The sequence below is a fragment of the Helianthus annuus genome, chromosome 10 (assembly GCF_002127325.2).
Source record: "Helianthus annuus cultivar XRQ/B chromosome 10, HanXRQr2.0-SUNRISE, whole genome shotgun sequence".
NCBI lineage: Eukaryota > Viridiplantae > Streptophyta > Magnoliopsida > Asterales > Asteraceae > Helianthus > Helianthus annuus.
In genome coordinates this window covers 18574860-18602031 of record NC_035442.2, presented here as the reverse complement: position 1 = coordinate 18602031, position 27172 = coordinate 18574860, and the positions used below count along the sequence as shown (strand labels likewise).

At 35.8% G+C, this 27172-nt stretch overlaps 1 protein-coding gene across 1 annotated transcript; it reads left to right on the top strand.

The window, feature by feature from the left end:
* The first annotated feature begins 16132 nt into the window (after nucleotides 1-16132).
* Nucleotides 16133-17131, top strand: LOC110880717. Its single transcript, XM_035978592.1, has 2 exons — nucleotides 16133-16432; nucleotides 16733-17131. Exons 1-2 carry the CDS (start codon nucleotides 16233-16235, stop codon nucleotides 17079-17081), a joined length of 549 nt encoding a protein of 182 aa, XP_035834485.1. The 5' UTR covers nucleotides 16133-16232; the 3' UTR covers nucleotides 17082-17131.
* The last annotated feature ends 10041 nt before the right edge of the window (nucleotides 17132-27172 follow it).

Genomic DNA, 27172 nt, shown 5'->3' with positions numbered 1-27172 from the left:
CGATCGCGTATAATACATCGAGTAGTATAGTATAGTATAAGCGTATAGCATAATGTTGTCCAGATCGCAGCAACTTGTTAGCGTATTGAGATAGAAGAGCAATGCGAGTCGTGCGTGTCGATCGAAGTGATAGCAAAAATCGAATAATTCTCCAAAAATTTAAACATATAAACAGATATATACACATAAAACATATAAAATCGACGAATAATCAGAGTAAGCAATTGCGGGCCCAGAATCGAAACACATAAAATCGAGAAATAGATTGTCTGCGGCTATTAGACGTTGACTACCCAAAGCGATTCGACGATTCGCAATAGACTTGTCGTCACATTTCGACTTTTGGGATCGTGTCTCTGCCTCGTTTCTTGGGCATTCAGCACGCATTCCCTAGGTCATACTCGTGAGTTCAGGACGTTGGAGTCCGTCGAGGCTTTGGTGAGATAAAATAAAAATTCGGAGCAAGATGTCAAGGTTAGGGTTTCACCCCTAGCTTTGCAACTTCTTCCTTGCTTTAGCAAAATTGAGGAGATTATTCATCAAAATATGGATTTCACTCCTGATTTGGTATAATTCTCCTCGTTCGTTATTGGAAATAATGAGGGAATCATTGATAAATTGATAAAATCGGCATTGACCAAGCAATTTAGTCGAGAGTTTGCGGTTTTCACACCTAATCCCGACTAGATCGCTTGACTCTATTTAAAAATTCGAGTGCAGTGATAGCGAGAAATAGCTGGGTATATCACATAAGTTTGGTCTGTTGGCTCCTAACTATAGTCTAGGTCTCTAAGACAGCGACCCGGACTAGGTCGTGTCTAGCCTAATTCCCTATAGTTATGGCTCTGATACCAATCTATCACACCCCAACCGATGGCGGAATCATCGGGGCATGGCACTGAGCGAAACAGACTGTCCAGAAGTTTCCATAACAATTATTATCACTATTCAATTTATATAATACGTCCCATACCGTACCTCAAATAGCAAACAAATTATTACAGATAACATCAAGTCAAATATTCTGTTCCGACAACTCAGATTTTAAATATAAAAATTGTTCAAATGCCTCTAGAGACTCGATCTGCAAGATCTACAGACAACTATGTTCTAGACGCTTATTCTAAGCTCGCCTTCCTAGCAGATAAGCATCCTAATTGCCTATCACATACGTTAAAATAAAGTCAATACATGAAATGTAAAGGTGAGCATACAAATTTGATAATAGCATAATAGAGTTTGAAATAGTTTACGCATAACCATCACGTACACAGAGAAAAACGAAGCATGTTAATTATCGACATGGATCTATCGATACCAATGACTACGGGTTGACTGCCCGAGGCAGTTCGCAATACATGATTACCACCGTAATCTATGCAAGTAATAGTCCTTAACAACCCCCATGTGAACGGGTGCTGAGTCCAAACTATAGTACTATCGTCGTTAAGGCAGGTAGACAGCATTCCACGTGTAAACATAATAACAAGCATTCATTTAGTCACGTAATACATGCGGTAACGGTTAGTGTTTGAAATGATTGAGTAGTGTGTTTGATGTGATTTCGTATAAGTAACGTATGTAACACCCAAAAGTGCTAAAAGCAAAAAGGGATCGAGTATACTCACAGCGATGGATGGATTGAAGGGAGCGCTTGAGAGTAGGGTTAGCCTGAATAGTTCGATAGTGTAACGATGAGTAACTCGTAAAACGAATACAAGTGTTGTTGGGTCGAACAGCCTGGTCGATCGGATGGTAGGTTCGATCGGACGGGTTGTTCGTTCGGTTTGACAGTCCGTTCGGACAGCCTGTTCGGTCGGCCGGTGGCTCGATCGGTTGGGCTGTTCGAGTGGATTGTTTCTTCATTTCTTTGTGTAGAATGTGTTTTTGTATGATGGCTTGTCCTTTTGAAGTTTTCGTTGTAGTATTTGAGAACATTGAAGTGTCCTTACCTTTCAGGTCGATCGATCGAACGGGCTGTTCGATCGGCCGGCTTAACCGATCGGTTAGGTACTTCAGTAATAAGTCCTCAGCAGGATGTCACCTGATCGGACGGCATGTTCGATCGGGTGGCACTCCAATACGTCGAACGAGTTGAAAATCGATTAAGTGTTGAAGCATAGTATCTCATGATCCGAAGAGTAATTCAAATCAAACCGTAGTTCGATCGAATAGCACTTCGTTCAATACTAGACTTCATGAAATTGTTAAAGTGTGGGACCATGTGCTAGCCGATCGACTGGCCTGGTCGATCGGCTGACATGTCCGATCGGTGGGGCTGTTCGTTCGAACAGCCTGTCCGATCGGTCAGCATCCTGACCTGGTCGGCCTGTTCGTCTAACACTTGGCTGTTCTGATTGCTTGACGTTATATCGAGGTATTTTGACAATGAGCTGAACCATGGAACCTTCGTTCTTAGTTGTTTCCCTGCTCAGACAGGAATCACCCAAGTCCGGCCGGTGAACAGTTCGGAACGGAGTTTAAAGTTTAACCCGAAATCGGTGAACCTTGTAGATAGAATCCCAAATCTCGAACCGCACAACTACTAGAGTGATTAGTGAGTGGGTTCAAGCTCCGTTTCTACCGGTTTGAAGGCATTGAGTGTAAGAGAGTTGAAAGAAAGTGGGAAAATCCATCTTTCAATCTTTTCCACCGTGTAAACGTTTAGATCTAGGATAGATCTTTGTTTGTTTATGTGGAAATCGGATAGATCCAAGTGATTCTTGGTGGATTGAGGCCAAAACATGAAGTTCTTCAAGAACACCATGATGACATCATCGTAGAACACTTAGATCTTGATGATTTCACGGTTAAAAATCAAGATTTGAAAGATAGAAAGGTGTAGGAGCGTGCATTGATCAAGAAAGTACAAGATTTAGGATGAAATATTACCGGGATTGAGAGAAATCTGAGAAATAGTGAAGAACACGAGCTGGTCGGTCAGAGAGTTTCCAAAAGTGGAACGAATGACAATGACAGGGCTATTTATAGGCTTCCCAAAGAGGAAAGGGCTGGTCGATCGGCCAGGCATCCCGATCGGACAGCCTGCTCGATCGGACAGTCCGTCCGATCGGCTGGGCTGTTCGATCGGCTAGGAGCCTGATCGATCAACAGCCTGTTTCGAGCGTTTGGTGCGACGATTTCTGATGTTTCGATTTCCATTGGAGATGATGTGAACACGATAGAGTTTCCTATTCAAATTACTTTTAATCCCAACCACTATATCTACATACACGCATCTATATTACACACTATCTTTTCGCCACCATTTATCATTATTCGATTTCGATTGAGTTCGATTGAGTTTTCGAGTTTCGATTCGAGTTTCGATTGATTACCATACATAACATAAAGTAAACATGCATAAGTAACACATAAGGCACACACAGACGTATACTAACACCAGAATTCGCGTAATTCGAGTTTCGAGTTCGATGATGATTCGATTAGCTTGATTATTGATTGATTGACTTTATCGCATTGTTACTTCCTATTATTCACAGTCGCAAATTGTTTCACGTCGATAAACATTCGATTACTTTGATAAATAACACTTACTCCACATAATACAACTAACAAAGACACCAACATAGAATAGACTAACTATAGTCAAAGAAGTCAATCTTGACTTTGACTTTGACATTTGGTAACACGGGGTGTTACAGGTGTGTTTAGTGTTAGTAAAATATTGTGTTTTATAAATTTAAAACTTGACTAAAGTGTAAAATGGGCTAAAAATATACATAAAAACCTATCACACTCGACACGCATCAAGTTTTTGGCGCCGCTGCCGGGGACACAAGGATTTTAAGAAAGCTTAAAATCGACGGCCTAATCAGTTTTTCAAAACCTTTTTAAAACGCGCGCACATTTTCTGCATTTGAGTTAGTTTTTGCATTTACAGTTGCCTGAACACGGAGTCGTTTTCACTGAACACGGGGTCGTGTTCACTGAACACGGGGCCGTGTTCACTGAACACGGGGCCGTGTTGCATTATTTTTTTAAAAACACCCAGATACAGAGTCTAAACACGGGGTCGTGCTCACTGAACACGCCCCCGTGCTGCACAAAACCAGTTACTTTTATTAAAACGCCCAGATAAAGAACCTGAACACGGGCCGTGTCCAGCTTCCGTTTCCGTTTTTATTTTTGTTTTCTGATCTCTAGACTCTGTTGTGGTCTGCTGAGTGATTTTTATGGATCAATACTTAGGAGGCTACAACTATACCTATGAAGAGGATGATTGTAGGGAAGACTAATGCACCATTTGTGGTAACCCTCACTCGGTATAATATTGTGACTTATTTCAACCATCCACTTCATTCACCTACTATGAGGAGCCCAGGTACGAGCCATCAACTTTATACACATCCTATAAAGACCCAAGGTATGAACCTTCGCCCTCATACTCATATTTTGATGAACCAAGATATGAGCCTTCATACTCATACTTTGAGGAATCAAGATATGAGGCTCCACCTTCATATACTTATTATGAGGAACCATGGCGTGAACAACCCACCTCATATGAATATTATGAAGAACAAAATTACAACCCTTATCCATCATATACTTACAATGAAGAACAATGGTGTGAACCATCTACTTCATATGAGTATTATGAGGAACAAAGGATCGAACATCCGGATTCAAGCTTTGAGGATCCTGATCCTTACTCTATCACCCACATAGCCGATAAGATAATAGAACACATTAAAACTATCGAACGTTGCATAAAAGAATCCCGCGCAAGGGAAGAGGAGTCCCGCGCAAGGGAAGAATTAACTCGTAATAAAGAAGAGATAGTTGAAAATGAAAAAATGGAAGAACAAGTAAGTGAAAAACTGACACATGAGTTAAACAACAAAAAAGGTGAGTCCGAAATACGTTAAAATTCAAGAAGAGTCTAATTTTGAAAAAAATTAATCTCTTGTCACCTTCTTTCAAACATCATTGTTTTGCATCCACTCATGCTAAGTTTTTAAGAGAGTTAAACACTAACACTAAAATTGATGAAACGGTAAGCATTAAGTTAACAATTGATCAAACTTCGCTAATAAAAGAAGACCCATTTGAAATTAACATTACACCGGTTCCATTTATTTTTCAAAACTCCTTTATTAGTAATATCACAATTGATAAAGATCTTGGTGTTAATATAATGCCAAACTACCCATTTTTCTATCTAATCGGAAAGTTATAAAATCAATAGGGGTAGTTGAGGATGTCTTGGTCCAAACCACCCAAATGGTAATCCCAACCGACTTTGTCATCCTTGATGATGCTCCTCTAGTGTTGGGATGACCTTTTGTAAAAACCCAAGAAGCTTTGAAAAAACGGAAGTACAACAATCTATCTATTCAATTAGGGGCATTTAAAAAGAGTGTCGATCTTGAGCGTTCAATGAAATATCCATTCGGCAATAATGACCCCCTAATTGAAGATGAAGATGAACCACCCGATACAAGAGAAGAAATTGACCACTTTGTTGAAGAAGGGGTCGCCATAGAACAAACCTTTGTAATTCTTGACAAAAATGAGCAACCAAATAAGGAGTTTCCTGAAGACCCACCTCTTGAGCTCAAAGAACTCCCAAAAGGTTTTGGAATATGCTTTTCTAGACAAAGATGGTAAATCACCTGTAATTATTTCGTCAAATTTAACTAGTTTAGAAAAAGAAAAATTAATTACGCTTTTGAAAAAACACAAAAATGCGATCGCTTGGAAGCTTGTAGATATCAAAGGAATAAGTCCTTCCATGTGCACGCACAAAATTTTAATGAATGATGACTATAAATTGGTAATACAACCACAACATAGGGTAAATCCAAATGTCCAAGAAGTGGTTAAAAACGAAGTCATCAAATTACTTGACGCCAGACTTATTTACCCAATTTCCGATAGTCCTTGGGTAAGTCCCGTCCAAGTAGTTCCAAGAAAAGGAGGTATGACGGTAATAACTAATGGAAAAAATGAATTAATACCAACGAGAATCGTCACAGGATGGAGGGTATGTATAGATTATCGTCGATTGAATGAAGCAACAAGGAAATATCACTTTCCTTTACCTTTTATTGATCAAATATTAGAAAGATTATCCGGTCACAAATTTTGTTGTTTCTTAGATGGTTTTTCAGGTTACTTCCAAATCCCGATAGCACCTGAAGACCAAGAAAAGACAACATTTACATGTCACTATGGAACTTTTTCTTATCGACGCATGCCTTTTGGTCTATGTAATGCCCCCGCAACCTTTCAACGTTGCATGGTGGCCATCTTCCATGATATGATAGAAAAGACAATGGAAGTCTTCATGGACGACTTTTCTATCTTTGGGGATTCATACGACCAATGCCTCGTTAACCTTCAACGAATGCTATCCCGATGTGAGGAAACTAACCTCGCCCTTAACTGGGAAAAATGCCATTTCATGGTAACGGAAGGAATAGTACTTGGCCACAAAATCTCAAGCGAGAGAATGGAGGTTGATCGAGCACAAATAGACACTATTTCTCGATTACCACCCCAATCCTCCGTTAGAGCTATCAGAAGTTTCCTGGGGCATGCCGGATTTTATAGACGATTTATCAAGGACTTTTCTAAAATCTCAAGGCCTCTAACAAAATTACTTGAAAAAGATGCCCCTTTCATCTTTGACAAGGATTGCAATCAGGCATTTCTAACACTAAAAGAAATGCTAGTCAATGCACCTATCATGATAGCGCCTGATTGGAAATTACCTTTCGAAATCATGTGTGACGCAAGTGACTTTGCAATTGGAGCCGTCTTGGGACAAAGAAAAGATAAGCATTTTCACCCAATTTATTATGCTAGTAAAACACTTAACGATGCACAAGAAAATTACACAACAACAGAAAACGATAAGCATTTTCACCCAATTTATTATCCTAGTAAAACACTTAACGTGGCATTTTCACCCAATTTATTATGCTAGTAAAGACTAAAAGCAGCACGAGATCATCAAAAGAGTTATGCTGATAACAGGCGAAAACCGTTGAAATTTCAAGTGGGAGATAAGGTATTATTAAAAGTTTCTCCATGGAAAGGAGTGGTCAGATTCATAAAGAGGGGAAAGCTAAGCCCCAGGTATATATTGGACCTTTTGAGATTATTAGAAGAATAGGACCAGTAGCTTACCAGCTACAACTGCCAGAGGAAATGGCAGGAATACATGATGTATTTCATGTATGTAATCTCAAGAAGTGCTTAGCAGATGAATCCTTAGTGGTACCTCTTAAGGACATAGAGGTAAATGAGAAGCTTAAGTTTGTGGAAAAACCCCTACAGATTGAAGATAGAAAAATCAAGAATCTCAAACACAAGAGATTAGTTCTAGTCAAAGTGAAATAGGATTCCAAGAGAGGACCAGAATACCCTTGGGAGCTTGAGTCAGAGATGCAAAGGAAATATCCACACATGTTCCAGTAGACCTCGAGGACGAGATCTAAAAAAGGTGGGGAGGATATAACAACTCTCCCATAACCATTAAAATACTCCTATACGTCCTAAAATACACCCTGTATACGAAAAACGGACCCAATATACCTTTATATTAATAAAAATCAATTAAAAACAAAATTATAGGTCGCTCGCGGGGCGCGACAGACTTCTCTAGGTCTGTCGCGGGGCGCGACAGACTTCTCTGGGTCTGTCGCGGGGCACAACGGAGTGACACCAGGTGACATCTTGGTCTACCACGTGTCCCCCTTCCGTGGCGAGTCTACCTGGTGAGTCACCAAACCTAGGCCCTAGCCTAGGGTCCTCGCGGCCCGCAAAGGACTAAGCCCAAGGGCGTCGCGGGGCGCGACGAACTTCGAAATCAGCTACAAATTGAGCAGCAGTGGCACAGTTCACATTCGCTCAATTTCTTTTCTCTCTCGACACATATAGTGTAATGTTGCTCGGGTATTATACCCCTAAAAAGCGAAGCTATGCCTCGTTGTAAGTATTATATCCCCCCGGTTACGTATTAGTTACTCTGCCCGATTGATCTAGAGCTCAGCAACGCATGTCAAGGCTCTGCCCAACTCAATTGTTGGAATTCTGTCTCGGAGGTATAGCTAATGTAAATTGGGTTATCGTACTAACACGTGTGCATTGTTTATTTTAATAGATTATAACCAGGAAGTCACCAGAAAGCAGTAGTATTACCTAAAATAGCAAAGTGAGTACATCTGCTTTTCGTAAACTGTTTTTACAAAACCTCAATTATTTTAAAGTATAATTAATAGTGATTAAGTCTATGTATTCTACAATTACTGTTGGTATCTTGGGGTTTTGTATACATTACTTGTTACTACACTGTGAGTAGTAGCATGACCACAAGTCAGGATTGACAGTACTGTGGGTGGTAATTGGGTAGATAAAAACATTGTAATCGCTCTCAATACTGTAAAAATATAAAAGCATGTTTTGATTAAACTGGGATGCACTCGCCAGTATTTCTTGTTGATAAAACTTTTTAAAACACGTTTCAGGTAACAAAATGTGAAAGCCAAATAGATGCCAGCTGGAGAGCACTAAAGGCTTGGAAAAGTGGCTATAAAAGTCACATAAATAAGAAAGAAGTTTTATTTCAATAAACTAGGGTGTGTCCGTATCAACAGATTGTAATGAAAACTTGAGTTTTTCCCACGTATTTATTATTTATGAAAGTGTGGTGTTTTAACTCTGATAAACTATTTCCTTACTATGGTCCTGATGTAAATTTTCGCTGCCAAATTAATAAACACCGATACCACTAATCTGGATCTCGTGGCCGCCCGCTCCCGGGGTAGGGGTCGGGGGTTGTGACATAATCTTATCTTCATCTACGCATTTACTTATTTTTTGACTGCTTCTGTCTTTTCTATCCAACGTAAGGCTGCAATGGCTCCTTCATTGCCTGAGAACTCTATTGGTTTGCAGGCCAAGAATTCTTTATAAGAAAACCATATGAGATGGTTCTTCTTCTTTTGGGGAACTAGCTAATTGACGATAAGCGTCGGATGTACCTTGCTCACTCATAATGTAAACTAACAAATTGTCAAATAACACAAAATAATAATACACGTATTTACACAGAATTACATAAATTATTTCCTAACACAACTTGTTTAATATTTAGGTATTAGCAGAACACCTCATTGGCTTAAACCAGTGGTTGTAGCTCTGATACCACCTTCTGTCGCAGCCCCCGACCCCTGCCCCGGGAGCGGGCGGCCGCGAGAGCCAACACAGAGCGGGTGGTATCGGTGTTTATTAATTTGGCAGCGGAAATGAGACATCAGGACCGTAGTTAGGAAATATTTATCAGAGTTATAACACCAAACTTTTTATAATAAATAATGGGATAAAACCCAAGTTTTCATTACATTACATTTGTATGGATAAAACCCTAATTATTGAAAACATAAATCTTCTTTTTATTTAGGTAACTTTTATAGCCACTTTTCTAAGCCTTCAGTGCTCTCCAGCTGGCTTCTATTAGTTTCACATTAAGTTACCTGAAACGCGTTTTAAAAAGGTTTTATCAGCAAGAAATACTGGCGAGTGCATTCCAGTTTAATCAAAACAGTTTTATAATTTTAAAGTATTGAGAGTGATTACAATGTTTATATCTACATAGTTACTCATTCAGTACTGTCAGTCCTGACTTGTGGGTCATGTTACTCATTTGCTAACTTTTTGTCCAATAGTAACGGATTTCAAATAATGTGTACAAAACCCCAACATAGCGGTAGTAATTGTAGAATACATAGACTCAATCACTGTTAAGTATAATTTAAAACATTTGAGGTTTTAGTAAAACATTTTGACTCACAAAAGTGGTTTACAAAAAGGTGACAAAAAGCAAGATGTACTCACATTGCTAACTTAGATAATAATATAGCTTCTTGAGGGTTCTCCTGGTTATTATCTATTAAAATTAAACAATGCACAAGTGTTAGTAAGATAACCCAAATCACATTAGCCGTACAACACGAGACATAACTCCAACGACTGAGTCAGGCAGAGCCTGGACATGCGTTACGGAGCCCTAGATCAATCGGGTAGGTTAACAAATACGTGATCGGGGGTTATAATACTTACAACGAGGCAGAGCTTTGCTTTTTAGAGGGTATTATACCCAAAATTTTCGAGCTATATGTGTTGAGAGAGAAAGAGATTTGAGCAGAGGTAAACTGTGCCACCCATGCCCTATTTATACGTGTTTTCGAAGTCGGTCGTGCCCCGCGACACCCCAGGCTAAGCCTGTCGCGGGCCGCCAGCCATTCGTAGCTAGGTCTAGGGTTGGCAAGTCATCTAGTATAGCTTTGACACGTGGTGATACGTGGCGCAATGCAGTGTCCGGCAAGTAAGGGGCCGTCGCGCTCCGCGAGACGCCTAGGTCTCTCCCGTCGCGGGCTGCAAGACACCATAATTATTTGTTTTATTTGTTTTTTATAAATACAAATGTATTTTAGGGCCGTTTCTCGTATACGGGTATATATTAGGGCGTCTAGGGTGTCCTATGAGGGTTGTTATAAATGTGATACTACCGTGAGTGTAAAAACGTTGAACCATGCACGGTCGTAGCAGCGTGTTAATGCACAAAAGTTAGAATAAAACATAAAATATAGAAAACAATAACTAAGTCCATCTAGGACTTACACGTTACAATTGAGCCTTTAATGGAATAAATATATATATATATATAAATGTTGAACCACATACACACAGATTACGGTGTTAACTCACAAAATTTATACCGAAACATAAAATGAAAAGTTTGTAAAAAATAAAAAACATATGGTACCAAAATTGAAAGTGAAAAAGTGTTGAGGTTAAAAATGAAAAATGTTTTAAGACAAATTTGAAAAGATAAAAAGTTAAGGGGCTAAAATAAAAATAAAACATTTTAACCACAAAAGGGTACAACAAACAAAGCATGAATTACAACTGTTGCTAATTAATATATATATATATATATATATATATATATATATATATATATGGGACCGCTAAAATGAAAACCACTTCCAGTTGTAAGAACCATGAGAACTACATCGTACGGGGCGAGTTGGACCAAAAATTTTTCATAAACGTAGATGTGTGTATTATAAACACATTTGCAAAAAGAATTCAAAAAAAAATGTTGTGTATGTAGTTTTGAGCACCACAAGTTTGTGTTTACGGGATTTAAAATTTACGGTACCCGTAAACACAAACTTGTAGTGCTCAAAACTATACACCCGACATTTTTTTTTATGAATTTTTTTTACAAATGTGTTTATAATACACGCATCTATGTTCCAACTCGCCCCGGATCAAAAAGTTCTCATGGTTCTTACAACTGGAGGTGGTTTTCATTTTAGCGGTCCCCTATATATATATATATATATATATAAATTATATCATATATAATTGTATAAACATAATTACTATTATAGAAAAGTTAACAAACGTAACGAATGTTATAAAAAAAAAAAAAAACTTTTACATGTGGGCACAAAATAATTTAATATATATTATAATATATAATTTTAATAAGATCTACAAAATCTTTATCGTTAACTAGTATGAAGCATCATATGTTATGGTGGGGGCATAAAACGGTACCAAATAGTCGCTAGTGTCACACCACCGCCTGCCACCACCAACACTAATGTTGCGACGTGTTAATGTGAAAATGTCGGGTTATGTAAGATCTGTGATAATGAAAGCCAGTAAAAAAGGATCCATCTTCCTTACCTAAGAAATGAGATTCAAGCAAGGATCAAAGTACCAGAAGTTCCCTCCCTTGAAGGCTTCACAAACAACCACCCAAAACAGTTGGGAAAGAACTACTGGGATCAAAGAGTTGGAAACCAAGTTAAAGTGTTGCATTGTGAAAGTACTAGTCAACAAGTCAACAACTGAAGACAAAGTGTTGGGTCAACAAGTCGAAGCTAAAGACAAGTGCTGGGAACCAAAATGCTAGACTCTTCTAGTAGTCTTAGTTTCCTAGCTGTTACTTGTTTTTTCAATAGTTTTATCATTTCACTTGTTTGTAAATATATGTCAAGCATCTTTGCAAATTGCTGGAAGTTACACCTTTATCAGGTTGTTTTGGGTTGCTTTCATGGTGACACCGCCAACACTTCTCTCCTCTACTATATATAGAATAGTACACATGATGTAATAGTTAACTCTTACAACTGAATATTCTCTGATCAAAGAATCTTGAGAGAGAAAAACATAAGTAGTAAGAGAGAGTGTGCACCTGGTGAGGGGAAGTGAAAATTTCTACTTTGATATTACTAAAATCTGTGAATAGAAATCATTTGACAATCATTTCCCAGATCCAATTTATGTTTGAATGATGTGTTTATTAATTACTAGTAGTGATAATCTTTGAAATATTAAATTGTTTTTATAAAAAAAACACACACACAAACACACATTTAGATTCAACAATTGGTATCAGAGTAAGGTTACACTGAATTGACTTCGTCGTTGATTTAGAAGACAAACCAGAGCTCAAGTTGATAACTAATTGAAGTGATCTGATCGCGAGAAGAGTTAGACGGTTAGAACAACAAGTTTGTTCCCACATTCTATTTTCTGAGAAAAACTCAATAGAATTCAGGGAAGATGTCAATCACTCATGATCCTATAGGATCGGTAAACAAGCCTCCGATGATCTTTCACCATGAAATCAAAATCTGGCAACGAAGGATATGTCAGTCACACCCGCTCGTAGGCGAAAGCGTGAGGTGTGATCGTGATCAGTTCTCATTGCGTACGATAAGGTAAACAAACTATATGATAAAAATAACTCATGATGACGTTGCCATAGATAGTTTCAAATCGCAACACAAAGTGAAATATATTGTTTACAACTTTTTCAAATGAATATAAGTTTCATCAAACTGTAGTTTCAAGGATTAAGGTTTGGCCACTATATCACCGCAAGGAGGCGGTATATAATAGACAAATCCTTTAAAAGATGGCATCGAGTTTCCGACTCTTGTTATCTTGACTTGTTTCCACGCGTAGTCCACTAATTTCCTAGAATACATGGAAGTTGAAAAGTCAACTTAAAGTTGTTGAATTCATGTGTTTTATTTAGTATCAAATGAATCTTTAAAACATTTGAAAAACTTGTATTGAAAACCAGTATGTAAAGCGTCTATGAAATCATTGATCATTAATGTTTTGCAAGGACATTAATATGTGTGCCGACATAGGAAGTAACTAAACCTTGACGATTTTTGTGTCGATTACCCTCGACTGGGTCACAAAAGCACTCCAACGGTCTCATGGACCAAGAGTAGGGCTCGTTAAAACCCAATAGATCTACCCATTTCGTTCCTCGGTATGTATGTGTGATTAATGGCTACTTATGTGTCTACCCTATTCGCACATGATATATGTTGTTTCATTCCCTAGCTTATCATACCATTTGTACATGTATCTCCCCAGAAAGGTTAAAAACTGAAAAGCGTTTAAAAGAAGGGACATGAACTCACAGCTTGCGTTCCAAATGTGCGAACTTGAAATCACGTGCGGTTCTTTGTTTTGTATCGCAACCTACATGTGTCCTAAACTCTTTAGACACTTAGGTCTATTGAGGTGCATAAAATGCAACATATAAATTACATTAAACAAGGCGTAAAATCAACCCTTTTTCGGTACTAATGTTGGAAAAAGCACGTTTCTTTGTTTACTTTTAATTTTCGGGTTCCAAAGAGCTTAAACACACAAAAGGAACAAATTAACAGTAGAAACAACATAAATACAAAGAAGGACTGACACGACTCACTGAACCCCCATCCACATCCAAACCAACAAAAATAACAAAAACAAAAGCTTAGGCACGGGGCCGTGCCCACCAGGCATAGGGTCGTGCCCAGTCAAGATTCCCTGCAGAAAAAGACAACAACAAAAGACAAACCAACACGGGGCCGTGCCAACTCAACATGGGCCGTGGTAAACTCTAAGATTCACAGAATCTGAGATAGTACAACAAGTACAATTACCACGTGGTCGTGCTCTACCAGCACGGTGCGTGTTAGTACAAAGACCTGACATCTGCAGTTAATGAAGGGAGAGAAAGTGAAGACCACAGGGCCATGCCAGGTGGGCACGGGGCTGTGTGAATGATCTGTTTCCAGCTATAAATAGGGGTGCTTGGTTTCATTCCAACTCATCCCTTGGCGAACCACTTCTCTCACACTTGCCATCAGTCCACCACCACTATAACACCAACACCCACCACCATCATCCATCTTTTATCTTTTAGAGTGTGTAGTAGTCTCGGGATCTAAGATCGATCGTAAGAGTTCTTGTCAAACAAAGGCCATGCTTGGCTAAATCTCTTACATTACTTGGTGAAGACAAATCTTTTATGTATTACTTTTGATTTCCAATCTTTGGCTACTTTTTATTTGGGTATATATTAATGACTTTAGTAACTAGTTTTTTATATTGAAGGTGAACTTTACTTAATCATTTCTTCATGTTTTGTTGATTCACTCATTCGTGTCTTTACGGTCTATGTAAAGCGCGTTAACTACTGGAAGGGGGTTAGAAGGGTGTTTGGGTAAAGTTCTTGCCTCGTTCTGTGTATAGATCCTGCGAGGACCTGATTCAAGCTTAGTAGGACTTCCCTTGAGGCAGATAGCATCAAATCGGGGGGAAGTAAGAACCGCTTGTAATGCCGTATCTATAAACTACTATTAAAACATTAAACCAACCATGCTGGACTGTATCCTTGCTGACTCAGACCAATAGGTTGAGGGTAACGCTGCCTGGAAGGGGGCCTACCACTTTTCGTATTAGTAACTTACTTAATTGTCTTTCAATAATCCGACCTTGTGGGACTGTATCCCTGCTGACTCAGACCAATAGGTTGAGGGTAACGTTGCCTGGAAGGGGGCCTACTACTATAACTAAGATAATCTCCTAAAAATCCTAAAGTGCGAAAATCATCAAAGGATACATAAAAGAGGAGTTGGAACCAAGTGATTCCTTTTTGTCTATTTGTTTCCCTATATTTATATTTTAATTTTTCTAGTTTTTCTTTTAAACTTTTAAAACTTTTATCAAAATTTGGTTAGATTAGACGTTAGCGATAAGCCGGTATAAAAAGCTCTTGTGTCCTTGGACGACCTCGGCATCTTGCCATCACTATACTACGTCCACGATGGGTGCACTTGCCATAATGTGTGTAGAGTGATAGTATTGTATCGTGTTTTATAAATTTAAAGCTTGATTCACGAGTAAAAAGTATTTAAAATATATCTAACATTTATACCCACAACGTCACACATCATCTATGTTTAATTGTGTACAAGTCTCTCATTCTTGGATGTTTAACAGATGTTAATTTGATAGGTTACTTTATATGCTAAAAAAAGCATTTATATTTTGATTTATTAGTGTGTTAACGTGTTTCTTTCACCAATTTTGTAGACGGTTTAAAAATATTAGTTATTAATAAAGATAACATTACAAATAAAACAAATATTGTACATGAAGAAGTGTTTGAAAAATAATGAAAATTTGTTAGGGCATACGGAGTGGGTGCGGCAAAGGGGCGGCAATCGAGTTTGCCGCGCGGCAAACACCGCCGCCGACAAAGTTTGGTCGCGGCAAAACTTTAAGAACGGTAACCCTTTGCCGACTCGGGCAAACAAAATGGAAAAGGGGGGGCCACCTTCCAACGGTCATATTACCGTTTAAAAAATAAAAAATTTTTAAAAATTAAACTATATATATATCACAAACCATTTAACCATATACTTTCTAGTTTATACTCATACAAACCAAAAAATACCACCAATTCCTTCTAAAAGTTTATCATACAAAATGGCGGATGAACTCCCGTTATGGTTCCCACCCATGAGTAGCGACGATTCATCCGATAGTAGCATTCTTTTTTTTCAAAATCTCATCGAAGAAGCCGAACTTCAAGACACCGGCACATCTAACCGAAGGAGATATATTGAACGTCAACGTGAGGAGGGGCATGAGACACTCATGGCGGATTATTTTGTCGAAGACCCGAAGTACAACGAAGATATCTTTCGGCATAGGTTCCGTATGTCGAAACGTTTGTTTCTAAAAATTGTGTCCGATGTGGAAGAGAACGACCCGTGGTCGATGCGCGAGGTAGGAAGGGCTTTACGCCCTTGCAAAAGGTGACATCGGCTATTAAACAGCTCGCAACTGGAAACACTCCAGACGAGAACGACGAGTACTTGCATATGGCCGAAAGAACTTCCCGCGAGTGCCTAGAATATTTTTGTGACACGGTTTGCAAAATATATGGTCCAGAGTTCTTACGTAGACCGACAAGCCACGACATGGCACTTTTATACCAAGCTCATGAGGAAAAACATCACCTTCCAGGTATGTTCGGTAGCCTTGATTGCACCCATTTCGTTTGGCGTTTTTGTCCGACAGAGTATCGAGGCCAATACATGCGAGGAGATCATAGATACCCGACTATTATGCTCCAAGCGGTTGCTTCTCAAGACTTATGGTTTTGGCATGCTTTTGCCGGTCCACCGGGTTCTCAAAACGATATCAATGTTCTACAACAATCTCCGTTATTTTTAACGGAACGAAATGGAACCGCGCCAAAATGTCCATTTTACGTTAACAACCATTTATACAAACGTGGTTATTTGCTCGTGGATGGAATCTACCCTTCTTGGTCCGTGTTTGTGAAGTCGATCCCTTACCCTCACGAAGTAAACGAAAAGAAATTCAAGAGGCAACATGAGGCGGCAAGAAAAGACGTCGAACGGGCTTTTGGTGTTTTGAAGGGGAAATGGGGTGTATTGAGTCGACCGATGCGAGCAAGATCGGTTAAAAAAATTAGGAATGTCGTGTACACGTGTATTATTTTACACAACATGATTTTGAAAGACGATGGAAAGGCGATAGCACCGGTGCACATTCGGGATCCTCCGGTCGAGCCGGCTCTAGACGATACGGTGCTGGGCGAGTTGTTGAATGAAGACACCCATTGGAGACTCAAACACGATCTCATAGATCATCTCGCAAGTCAAGATTTACCCCATCTTTTGGCCGATTCCGACGAAGACTAGTTTAAATTGTTTCATGCTAATGTAATTTTATTGTTTTTTAATTTAGTGTAACTTTGATGTTTTTAATTTAATTTATGAAACTTTATTGTTTTTTATTTCTACATTTATTTATATTAAATAAATTATTGCAAAAATAATAATAATAATAATAAAAGTTTACCACTTCAGCAAGTGTTTAAACCATTGCCAACACTTTTCAGCAAAGTTTAAACACTTTTGCCTAATTGACATGGCGCGCTCTGATTGGTCGGTTTTTTGTTTTGCCACTTTAAAGTGTTTAACCACTTCTTATACCCTTATAACTTTTCATTGTGTTTAAGAATATATAAATTTAATCAATAGACATTGTTACAATTTTCTAATTTTATCATTTTTTATTCAACCTATCTATTTGCAAAAGCATAAGAAATATATGGATTGCCAAATTATAGATTAATACGAAGGTCATTTGGTGTTCCAATTATGTTATGAAGAAATATTGACCAAAGAAAAGGTTTATGTATTGGGACCAACCTACAAATACTAACACACAGCAAGAATGGCTATAGAAGTTAAATCATATTTCAAGGTAATATTGAAGCTCGGACTTTCATACCAATAACTAATTTGATATCTTCAGATAAAGGGATTCATTTTAAATTTTAGAAAAGACAATTTCCATTATGAGTATATTTTGCGATGACTATTAATAAATGACAGCAACAATCATATTTCAGTTCTCATACATGGACAATTGTATATGGCGTTGTCAAAAGTTAAAAGCAGAGACGAAGTTATACTACTTATATTAGATAGAGATGATAGCATGACAAATAAGTATAAAAAATAATTAAATATTTATGACTTACTCTTACTTTTTTATATTTATAAGTGTTAATTCTAATTACAATTTTGTATTTTTTTACTTAATGTTCCATGTAGTTTACTATATATTAAATATCAAGATTCTCTTCGAGTTTGTTTTACTATTCAACTAGATTATTTGACTGCATAATGCAGCGGTACATTATCGCGAGCATTGAATTGCTATCGGTTCGGTTTGTTACAAATATATGAAAAATTATCTAAACTCGAAACCATCACAATGAAAACCAAAACCGGTACTGATGTTGTTCGGTACGATACCACAGGGGCATATCTAGCATTTGTTGAGGGGATAAGGTAGCGATACAGTGACAGCTTAACGAAAGCAAAATATAAAAACAAAAATAAATATTAGTTTGAAGTTGTATAAATGTAAAATAAATACTTCAAAATAATAAATTACCATTCAACATTGGTTTCGGTTTCAGTTCGGTATAACAACGACACGATATCCTTTTAAAAAAAAAGTTGTATCGTAATACTAGTGAAAAATAACATAGATGCAGATTTATAAATTTTAGAAAGTCGCAGTTCGTTAGAAAAAAAAAAAAACAAATTCAACAATGAATAAAATATTTTATAAAAAATAAATGTTGAAAATAGAATTAAAAAATCCCTTAAAAGTATTTAATCACTATTCATGAAGACTCTTGATTCATATGTAACTAGGTTGTTTCCCCGCGCGTTGCGGCGATACGTTACCGCGAGCATTCAATCGGTATTGGTTTGGTTTGTTAAGGTACGAGTCTGATACATGCACTCGGCATAGAAATCAACATGCGTTTAACATCGATCGGAAAACAATAAAAACCAACACTGGTAAACCGATGTTGTCCAAACGGTTCTGATTATCACATCACGATACTGGTACTAATATTCTAATATCCTTGCAAACAGAGTTGTATAAATGAAAATTCATCGAAACTATAAATCATAAAAATGAATATATAGGTACCAATACTAATGTTGTTCAGTACGGCATGATAGCGATATGGTGTAAGTTTATCCGAAAATATAAACAAATAAATATTGGTGCCGATTTCAATGTTGTTCGGTCAGTTCCGGGTCGGTTCACTATGATAGCGGCATGTTATCTGTTATCAAACAGAAAACCATAAAAATGAATATAGGTACATGTACTGATGTTGTTCGGTATGGTATGGTAGCGATCTTGTGTTAGTTTATCGAAAGCCAAGACAATAAAAATAAATATTGGCACCATTACAAATGTTGTTCGGCCGTTTTTAGTTCGGTTTGGTACAATACAAACTCAATATACGTTATCAATAAAATTGACATCTTAGTTCGGTTTGGTACGATAGAAGCACAATATGTTTTCAATAAAATTTACATCACAATGTTGCAAAAAAAAAAAAAAAAAACAAACAAAAACAAAAAAAAACAAAATGCAAGAAACTAAATTAAATGAAAGAATAAATATTACTAAAAAGTAAATAAATACTTAAAAATAATAAATTACAATTCATCGGTTCCGGTTTGATTTAGTACGATAACGACATGGTATTCATATGTAATGTTGTAATGTTTAAAAAACATAGTTACGGAGTTAGATTTTCTAAAATTAACGTACAAATTATTCGAAAAGAAAAAACGCAAACTAAAGGATAAAGTATTGTAAAAAACTTAAAAATAAATGTTATCATACATTTTTAATAACCCAAAATAGATCAAATATTATAATTATAAACTATAAATTAGCAACAAAATGTTGCTTTATGAGTTGTACCCCATGTATGGGGAGTTTTTCAAAAAACAAAATTAATTTTTCATTTCTAACCCCATGCTTTTCATATTTGGCAATTAATCATAACACTTTTTTATTTTCATTTTTGGCCCCTCGTAATTTTTATCTTTTACAAGTTATCCGTCTTACGTTTCATTCTAAATTTTACAAGGCACGCCGCAACGTGCTTGTGCGATTCACTGTTTTTGGTATTTTTTCCCATTTGATAGGCTCGTCGCAAAACGTTTATTTTCCACTGTTCAACTTAGTTATTATTTTCTACGTTTTGCGTTTCGGTCTAACTCTTTGCGTTAACGCACCGCAACGGGCGTGCGTAGTTCAACGATTCTACGTCTGTTTTTCGTGCGGTGTTATTTTCCCCTTTATTCATTTTATTTTTATGAACTTTTCAATGTTGGGGTCGCTGACAGTGTTGTGACATTAGTTGTACTTGGCACAGTTTTACAAACGTTTTTAATCGTTTTTTACTAATAATTTGTTTCGAGTTTATCCCTATATACTTCCTTTACTTAAAAAACAATTTTTACTTGCATATTTTTATTTACGCGTCGCTATAAATATGATTTGCTCTACGTTTCGACGTAAACTTTTTTCTGGAAAACGAGTCAGGCCAAATATAATACGTTTTCATTAAAAAAAAAACCTTTTTTACGTGTATATTTTATGTACTATAAATTTGAGTTGGTCTACGTTTCAATTTGGGAGATGAGCTAGGACAAATATAATATCTATTCGTGCGTATTTTATGTATGTTTCGTAAATTTTGTTTCTAACCGTGTGGAGTCGAATTGTAATTTTTTTCTATGTATGAGTTGGATCACATATAAATTCAACTTACTTTACGTTTTGATCAAATCACAATTCTTATAAAGGTTATATCGAGCTCAATCAAATACGTCAAAATGCGCGTTTTCATACGGGTAACGCATCACACGACGTTTGGACTAATCCATTCGATGTTTGCGATGTTCTCGTGCCGCAACGCGCGCCAGTCTTATTGCTAGTTTAAAATCAAAATAGACCAAATATTACAAATGAAAATAGATTAACTTAAATAAACAAATTGAAAATCAAAAGTAAACACTGTTCATGAGCTTTTAGAATTCATATGTATAAAGTTTTTTTTTTTTTTACGTCGCGCGTTGCGGCGAAACCGAGCAAATGATAATGTAAAACAAATGTGATTTGAAAATAAAGCATATTGTTTAGAAAGTCAAACCGTTAGAACGGTTTAGTTTATCATTGTACCGTTTTATCATACCAAATAAATACTTTATTTTGAGTACAACTTTGTTTTTAACAAAACTTATAACAGAATGTCGAGAGAAAAAAATCAAGAACAACTACGTACTTAAGTTTTTAGAAAAAAAGCTATAAACGTAAATTATTAAAGAAGTATCAAATTATTTTATAAATTAATATATTTTCTAAAAAAGAAACAATAATTATTAAAAAATGGTAAAGAAAATATATGGTTTTAAAAAAGAAAATAATAAAAATATGCTATTAAAATTAAATATAATAATAAACTATTATTATATATATAATAAAAAATATATTATTTTATTTTAAAAATAAAGTTACTATTCATCGTCTATGTTATTAAAATTAATAAATAAATAAATATAATAATAAAATATTATAATATATTAAATAAAAAAATAATAAAAATCTATATATTATTTGAAAATAAAGTTACTATTTATCGTCATTCATTAACTTTTAAAAATAAAGTTACTATTCATCATCTATGTTATTAAAAGTTAACTAGTTAATTTTCCGCCCGCACGTTGCGGCGGGGATCTAATGTCTGCAAAACGTGTGTCGGCAACGGCAAGCAGATACCGAAAATCAAAACATAAATAACAATGACGTGGTAACGATAGTCACTCTGTCCCCAAAAAAACGATTTTAAATAAACTAATATATAATAATAGGACCCCACACGTCCTACATGTTGGAAATTCAGTTGTTTTCAGTTTAGTTATTACGGTGCTAAGATGTTAAAATATGGATGAGCTCGTTACCGGTAACGACACCGAGAGTACCGATCTGGAAAATCATCGAAATTAGGTACCTGCACCTAAAATGTTCGGTACGATACGATATGGTATGGTATGGTATTTGAAGTTAAAAATCAGTAAATACAGGTATGGTGCTAGACCGGTGTCGAACTGAAATTAATGATTCTGAAAACGCCAAAAGGTGGGTACCAAATTGGTACCGAAAATGATTGATATAGTAAATTTGGTACCGATACGATACCGGCTTGATTACAGGATTTGATATGATTTGCTCATCAATAATCTAAATATCCAAGTTAATTTTACATACTACAATTCATTCATTATAGGAAAAGACAAAAAAGAAAACAAAATAAGTTGTTGTGTATATAAAACCTTAATCAAACAAAATACAGTTTACTTATAGTGTGTATGAAAAGTAATCTATACGATGCAATTACTTGCGTTGCTACAGGATTTGATAAGCTCGGTACCGAAAATACCGTTACCGAAAATCCCTAAAAGTGGGTACCGGTACCGATTATACCTGGTACGGTACGGTTCGGTCCCGGGGTATTTGAGGGTAAAAACCGATGAATACCGGTGCCGAACCGATAATGACAAAAGTCGATACCGATTCAGTACCGAAAATATACCCGATTTGGTAAATTTGATACCAGTACCGGTACCCGATACAATTTGCTCATCCCCTTGATGATGTTACTATTCATTGGATTGTGTATGACAAATAATCTAAACTGATGCAGTTGCTTGCGTTGCTACAGGATTTGATGAGCTCGGTACCAATCGGTACCGAAAATACCGTTACCGAAAATCCCCAAAAGTGGGTACCGGTGCCGAATATACTTGGTACGGTACGGTTCGGTGCCGGTCGGTACCGGTACGGTACCGGTATTTGAGGGTAAAAACCGTTGAATACCGGTGCCGAACCGAAACCGAGAATGTCAAAAGTCGATACGGATTCGGTACCGAAAATATACCCGGTTTTATAAATTTGATACCTTATTGCCCTGATATTTACTGTTTGATTTTCATTTTTTCAGTTTGAATATAAAGTTTACTGTTGAAAGCGTTTGTTTTTTAATATAAGGATAATAAATAAAAATAATAATAAACTATTATAATATATTAAATAAAAAAATAATAAAAAGCTATATATTTATCCTATATATTAAAAATACAAGTTTATGAATAGTAACCTGGGACACGTCACAACCCTAATGAATAGTAATTATTTTAAAAATAAAGTTAGTATTCATCGTCCTTCGTTAACTATATATAATATATAACTAGTTTTTGCCTGCCAGCATTACAGAATACTAAGCCGAATATTTTTCTTTCGTATGATACATACGACTCATAACACGATCTTAAAAAAACATCGAGTCAACCAATTAAAAACAAAAGACTACCATACTTTTGCTAAAAAAAAACTAAAATAATGGAAAGACTATAATTTTAAATTGTGAAGAAAATTGTAAATTTTCAGGACAAATGAGCGTATGCCAGGCAGCCGCCTAGCACGAATAAAAATTACACCGAGTCAACCAGTTAAAACAAAACACTATCATAGTTTTCTCAAAACAAAACAATGGCATGACTATAATTTTACACTAGGGGAAAAATCGTAATTTGACGGGGAAAAACAAAACAATGGCAAACCTGTAAATTTTAACTAAGGGTCAAAATCGTAATTTGGCTGGTACAAAAAAAAACAAAACAAAACAAATAGTAAAACTGTAAAATTAAACAGTGCAAAATCGTAATTTCGCTAGACTAATAGGGAAGTGTCAGGCAGCTAGCATTATTCTCCTCCATTTAGTTTGTAGTATATGTAAATATAAATTAAAGTAGATATTAAATGTAAATAATAACGTGTATAATAGAATAACTGTAGTGTTAAAAAATTAAAATATGAAAAAAAATAAAAATTATATATTATTATAAAAATAAAGCTAATATTCATATAAATCAAATTACTGTTAAGCTCACTTTTTAATTAATATATATTAAATAAATAAATAATTTAGTACAAGCTTTTAAACTCTCTCACATTCTGCAGTCATTTTTGTTTTGTCAACATGTCATCACGATATGTCATACTTATTTTTGTTTTACAAACCGACACACCCATTTGTATATACTCCTATTAGAGACGTCGAGAAAGAAGAATTTTGTGTCAATAAAAGGCCACGGAGTGGAGCCGAGGAAAGGGCGCAGCCAGGGGGTAGCCACCCCAAGCCTTGGGTGAGTGGGCACACTCCTTAAAAAATAATTTTTAATACTATTTTTCGCCGGAAATCCCGACAGCACCCTTTGGAAATTTTCAACCACCCCACTTAGAAGAAAAAATATTATGAATTTATAAAAAAAAAGAATAATAAACACTGATTATTATTTAATACTAGTAGTAAAATCCGTGTGCAAACACGGGTGGTTTTTAGAAATTTTACATACCTCATTTTATTAAACAACGAATCACTATACAACTTTAAAAGTACTTATTATAGTCATAAGTTGTTTAATAAACTTTTACACATATCAAACTCATAAACAATACAAATTATAAGTTGTATAATATATATTACAATATGACTTCTTCCCCATTTTCATATTTGCTCCATTTCCATCCTCTCCCAAGAAAAATGACTTCTTTCTCAAAACGTCAAATGCAGAAAGTATAGATAGTGTATAGATATTGTACCAAAACTTGTTATCTATTATAGATAATAGACAACTATAAACATAGATTATCAGTTATTATATCACTTACATAGGACTATTTCCGTTGTCCTATCCAAAAAAAGGAGTACTCACCCATTCACAATGTAACATGTTTATAGACATGACTACGTACAAAACATGTCTAAGAAGCTAAATTACTACCACCGAGGAACCAAATGTACAACCACAAACAACTATCACATCAAACATTGTTTATAAACGTCCAACCAAAGCAACACTCATGAAGAGGGCTTTCTCTTTGTCACAATATGCACAACTTTTGTTAGCTTCAGCAACTGAGTAGAGTTGTGAAACTCAAACGAAAGTTCATCACCAAAAACAATATTGCAAGATCTCAGATAAGCAGGCCATCCAACAATTCCGTACCTGAATCCAGTATTGGTTTTTTCAGATCTTGTCAACAGTTCCTGGACTTCACCTTTCAGGTTTTGGATCTTGACACACTTAAGATTATCAGTACGCAGATCCAAGGCAGATGATACATCTAATGGCAGACGCTAAAAAGCAAAAAAATGAATAATGAATTTTATAAAATATTCATATATAACTGAAATTGTTGAAATAACGAAACAAAGTAAGGACTGCAAAAACTTACAAGCCTATGTTCAGCTTGTTTGGTGAAGTGTAAGACTGGCTCTGAAGTGGATGATACTAAATCAAGCTTTTGAACTTTACACGGTCTATGAACCGGTTGTTTACCCTGCGCAATGGTCTTGCCACGAAGATTGCGCATCTTTTCAATCTAAGTAAATTAATTTAGACTATAACAACTCTGAATTGTTGAAATTTTCTAACTTTCTTTATCAACACAAACTATGTTCTCAACTCAGCTTTGAAGTTTAAGACTCAATCATACAAAAGAATATCAACATATTAAGACAATAATAAAATGGGAAGTGTCAAACTAATAAACACTTACATTAGATACAACACTTGGAGAGGCAGGAGTGTCATGAACAGAAAAATCTTTAGAACTGAACTTGAGGGTTGTTAACATCAAAAGCTATTTTTATAGAATGATCTTGAGGCTACAAAAAAATTTTAAAAAACCTTGTTATACTTATTGTGTAATAAAATATATCTGTATATGTTTATATACAATAGATAACAAAAGTAGGAAAATTTAAACTTACAAACACTTTTAACATCTGACTCATCAATGAGAGCCGCTACCTTTGAATCGAATAGGCCATCATCAACAGACTATATTTATAAGAATGATCATATATAAGAAACCGCATTTTAAATCATAATAAGTAAATATTATGTGTGTATATATACATTAAAAATATCCTTAAAACTCGTAAGTTGCATAGGATTACCAACCGTAGCTCCAATCTCAGCATCATCTAAATCAACTTCACCGAAATCCAGAACTTCTTTGTATGTAGACTACAACAAAACATTCAATAGTTATTTGCATAATATAATAAAACTTACTTATCAACGTCATGTTGTCGAACAAATGTATATTAACATCGATTTTTTATACCGCAGTCAATAAGTCAAACCCATCATCTCCATAAACAGAATCATCCAAAACAACAACATCAGCCTTCTTGAAACAAATTTCAGTTCCGGTTTCGGGATGGAAAACAGAAAGCTTAAACATTTTAGAGGCAATCATGGTGAAAACCAACCAAGATTCAAGTGGTATCGGAACTTCTTCAACCACTTTTAACCATCCATCTGTGAAACCACATCCATTGGTCCATCCTTTCATCGTAACATTCCAAAATCTTTCTTCAACATAGATAGTTGCTATCCCATACTTGTAATTTTTACCACATATTTTTTTCCAAAATTTGTCAGTGATTAGCTATAAAAGAAATAAAAATTAATAATTAGTGCAGAGTTACAAAATTGATATGAACTAATGATCAACAGAGGTTAGAACGGGTTAGTCAACAGAAGTAAAAAAGGAGGGTTAGTCAACAGGGGTTCCAGTATTACACACAACCTAACCATTGTTGTCTATCGACTGTTCCCAACCTCTGTTGCTTTCCAACAAAGGTTTCCTAACAATTGTCATCCATTATCCCCAACTAATAAATACTCTTTTACAATAATATACATGATACACTAATATAACATTTAATAAAAACACCACACATAATAAATTTAAAGCATTAATACTAATATCATAAGTATCATAGTTTTATAAAGCATTATCTTCATAGGTTTTGTAGAACTTCTTTGTAAACCACATTAGTAGTGGTTATACAAACTCGTTTTGCTTTATCACAAATCAAAATTTTCAACCCATTCCTACTTTTTACCCTAGATACAGCAATATAGAGTTGGCCATGACTAAACACTGGACGTGGAAGATATAAACCAACACGTTCCAATGATTGTCCTTGACTTTTATTTATTGTCATAGCAAAGCACAGTGAAAGTGGGAATTGTCTTCGAGAAAACTTCACTGGTATTCTTTTATCAGAAGGTGTCATCTTTAATCTTGAAATCAAAGTACGATGACCTATATTAGTTCCTATGATTATTTTTGCTTCAATTACAACTTTTCCGAGTTTCATGACTTGTAAATGTGTGTTGTTGCACAATCCATTTTCCTGATCAATGTTTTTGAGTAACATTACTGGAGCACCAACTTTCAATACTAATTTATGGTTAGGTAAACTAGACAAATGAAGATTGTTTATCACATCAGGAGGAAACAATGCCATATTAAT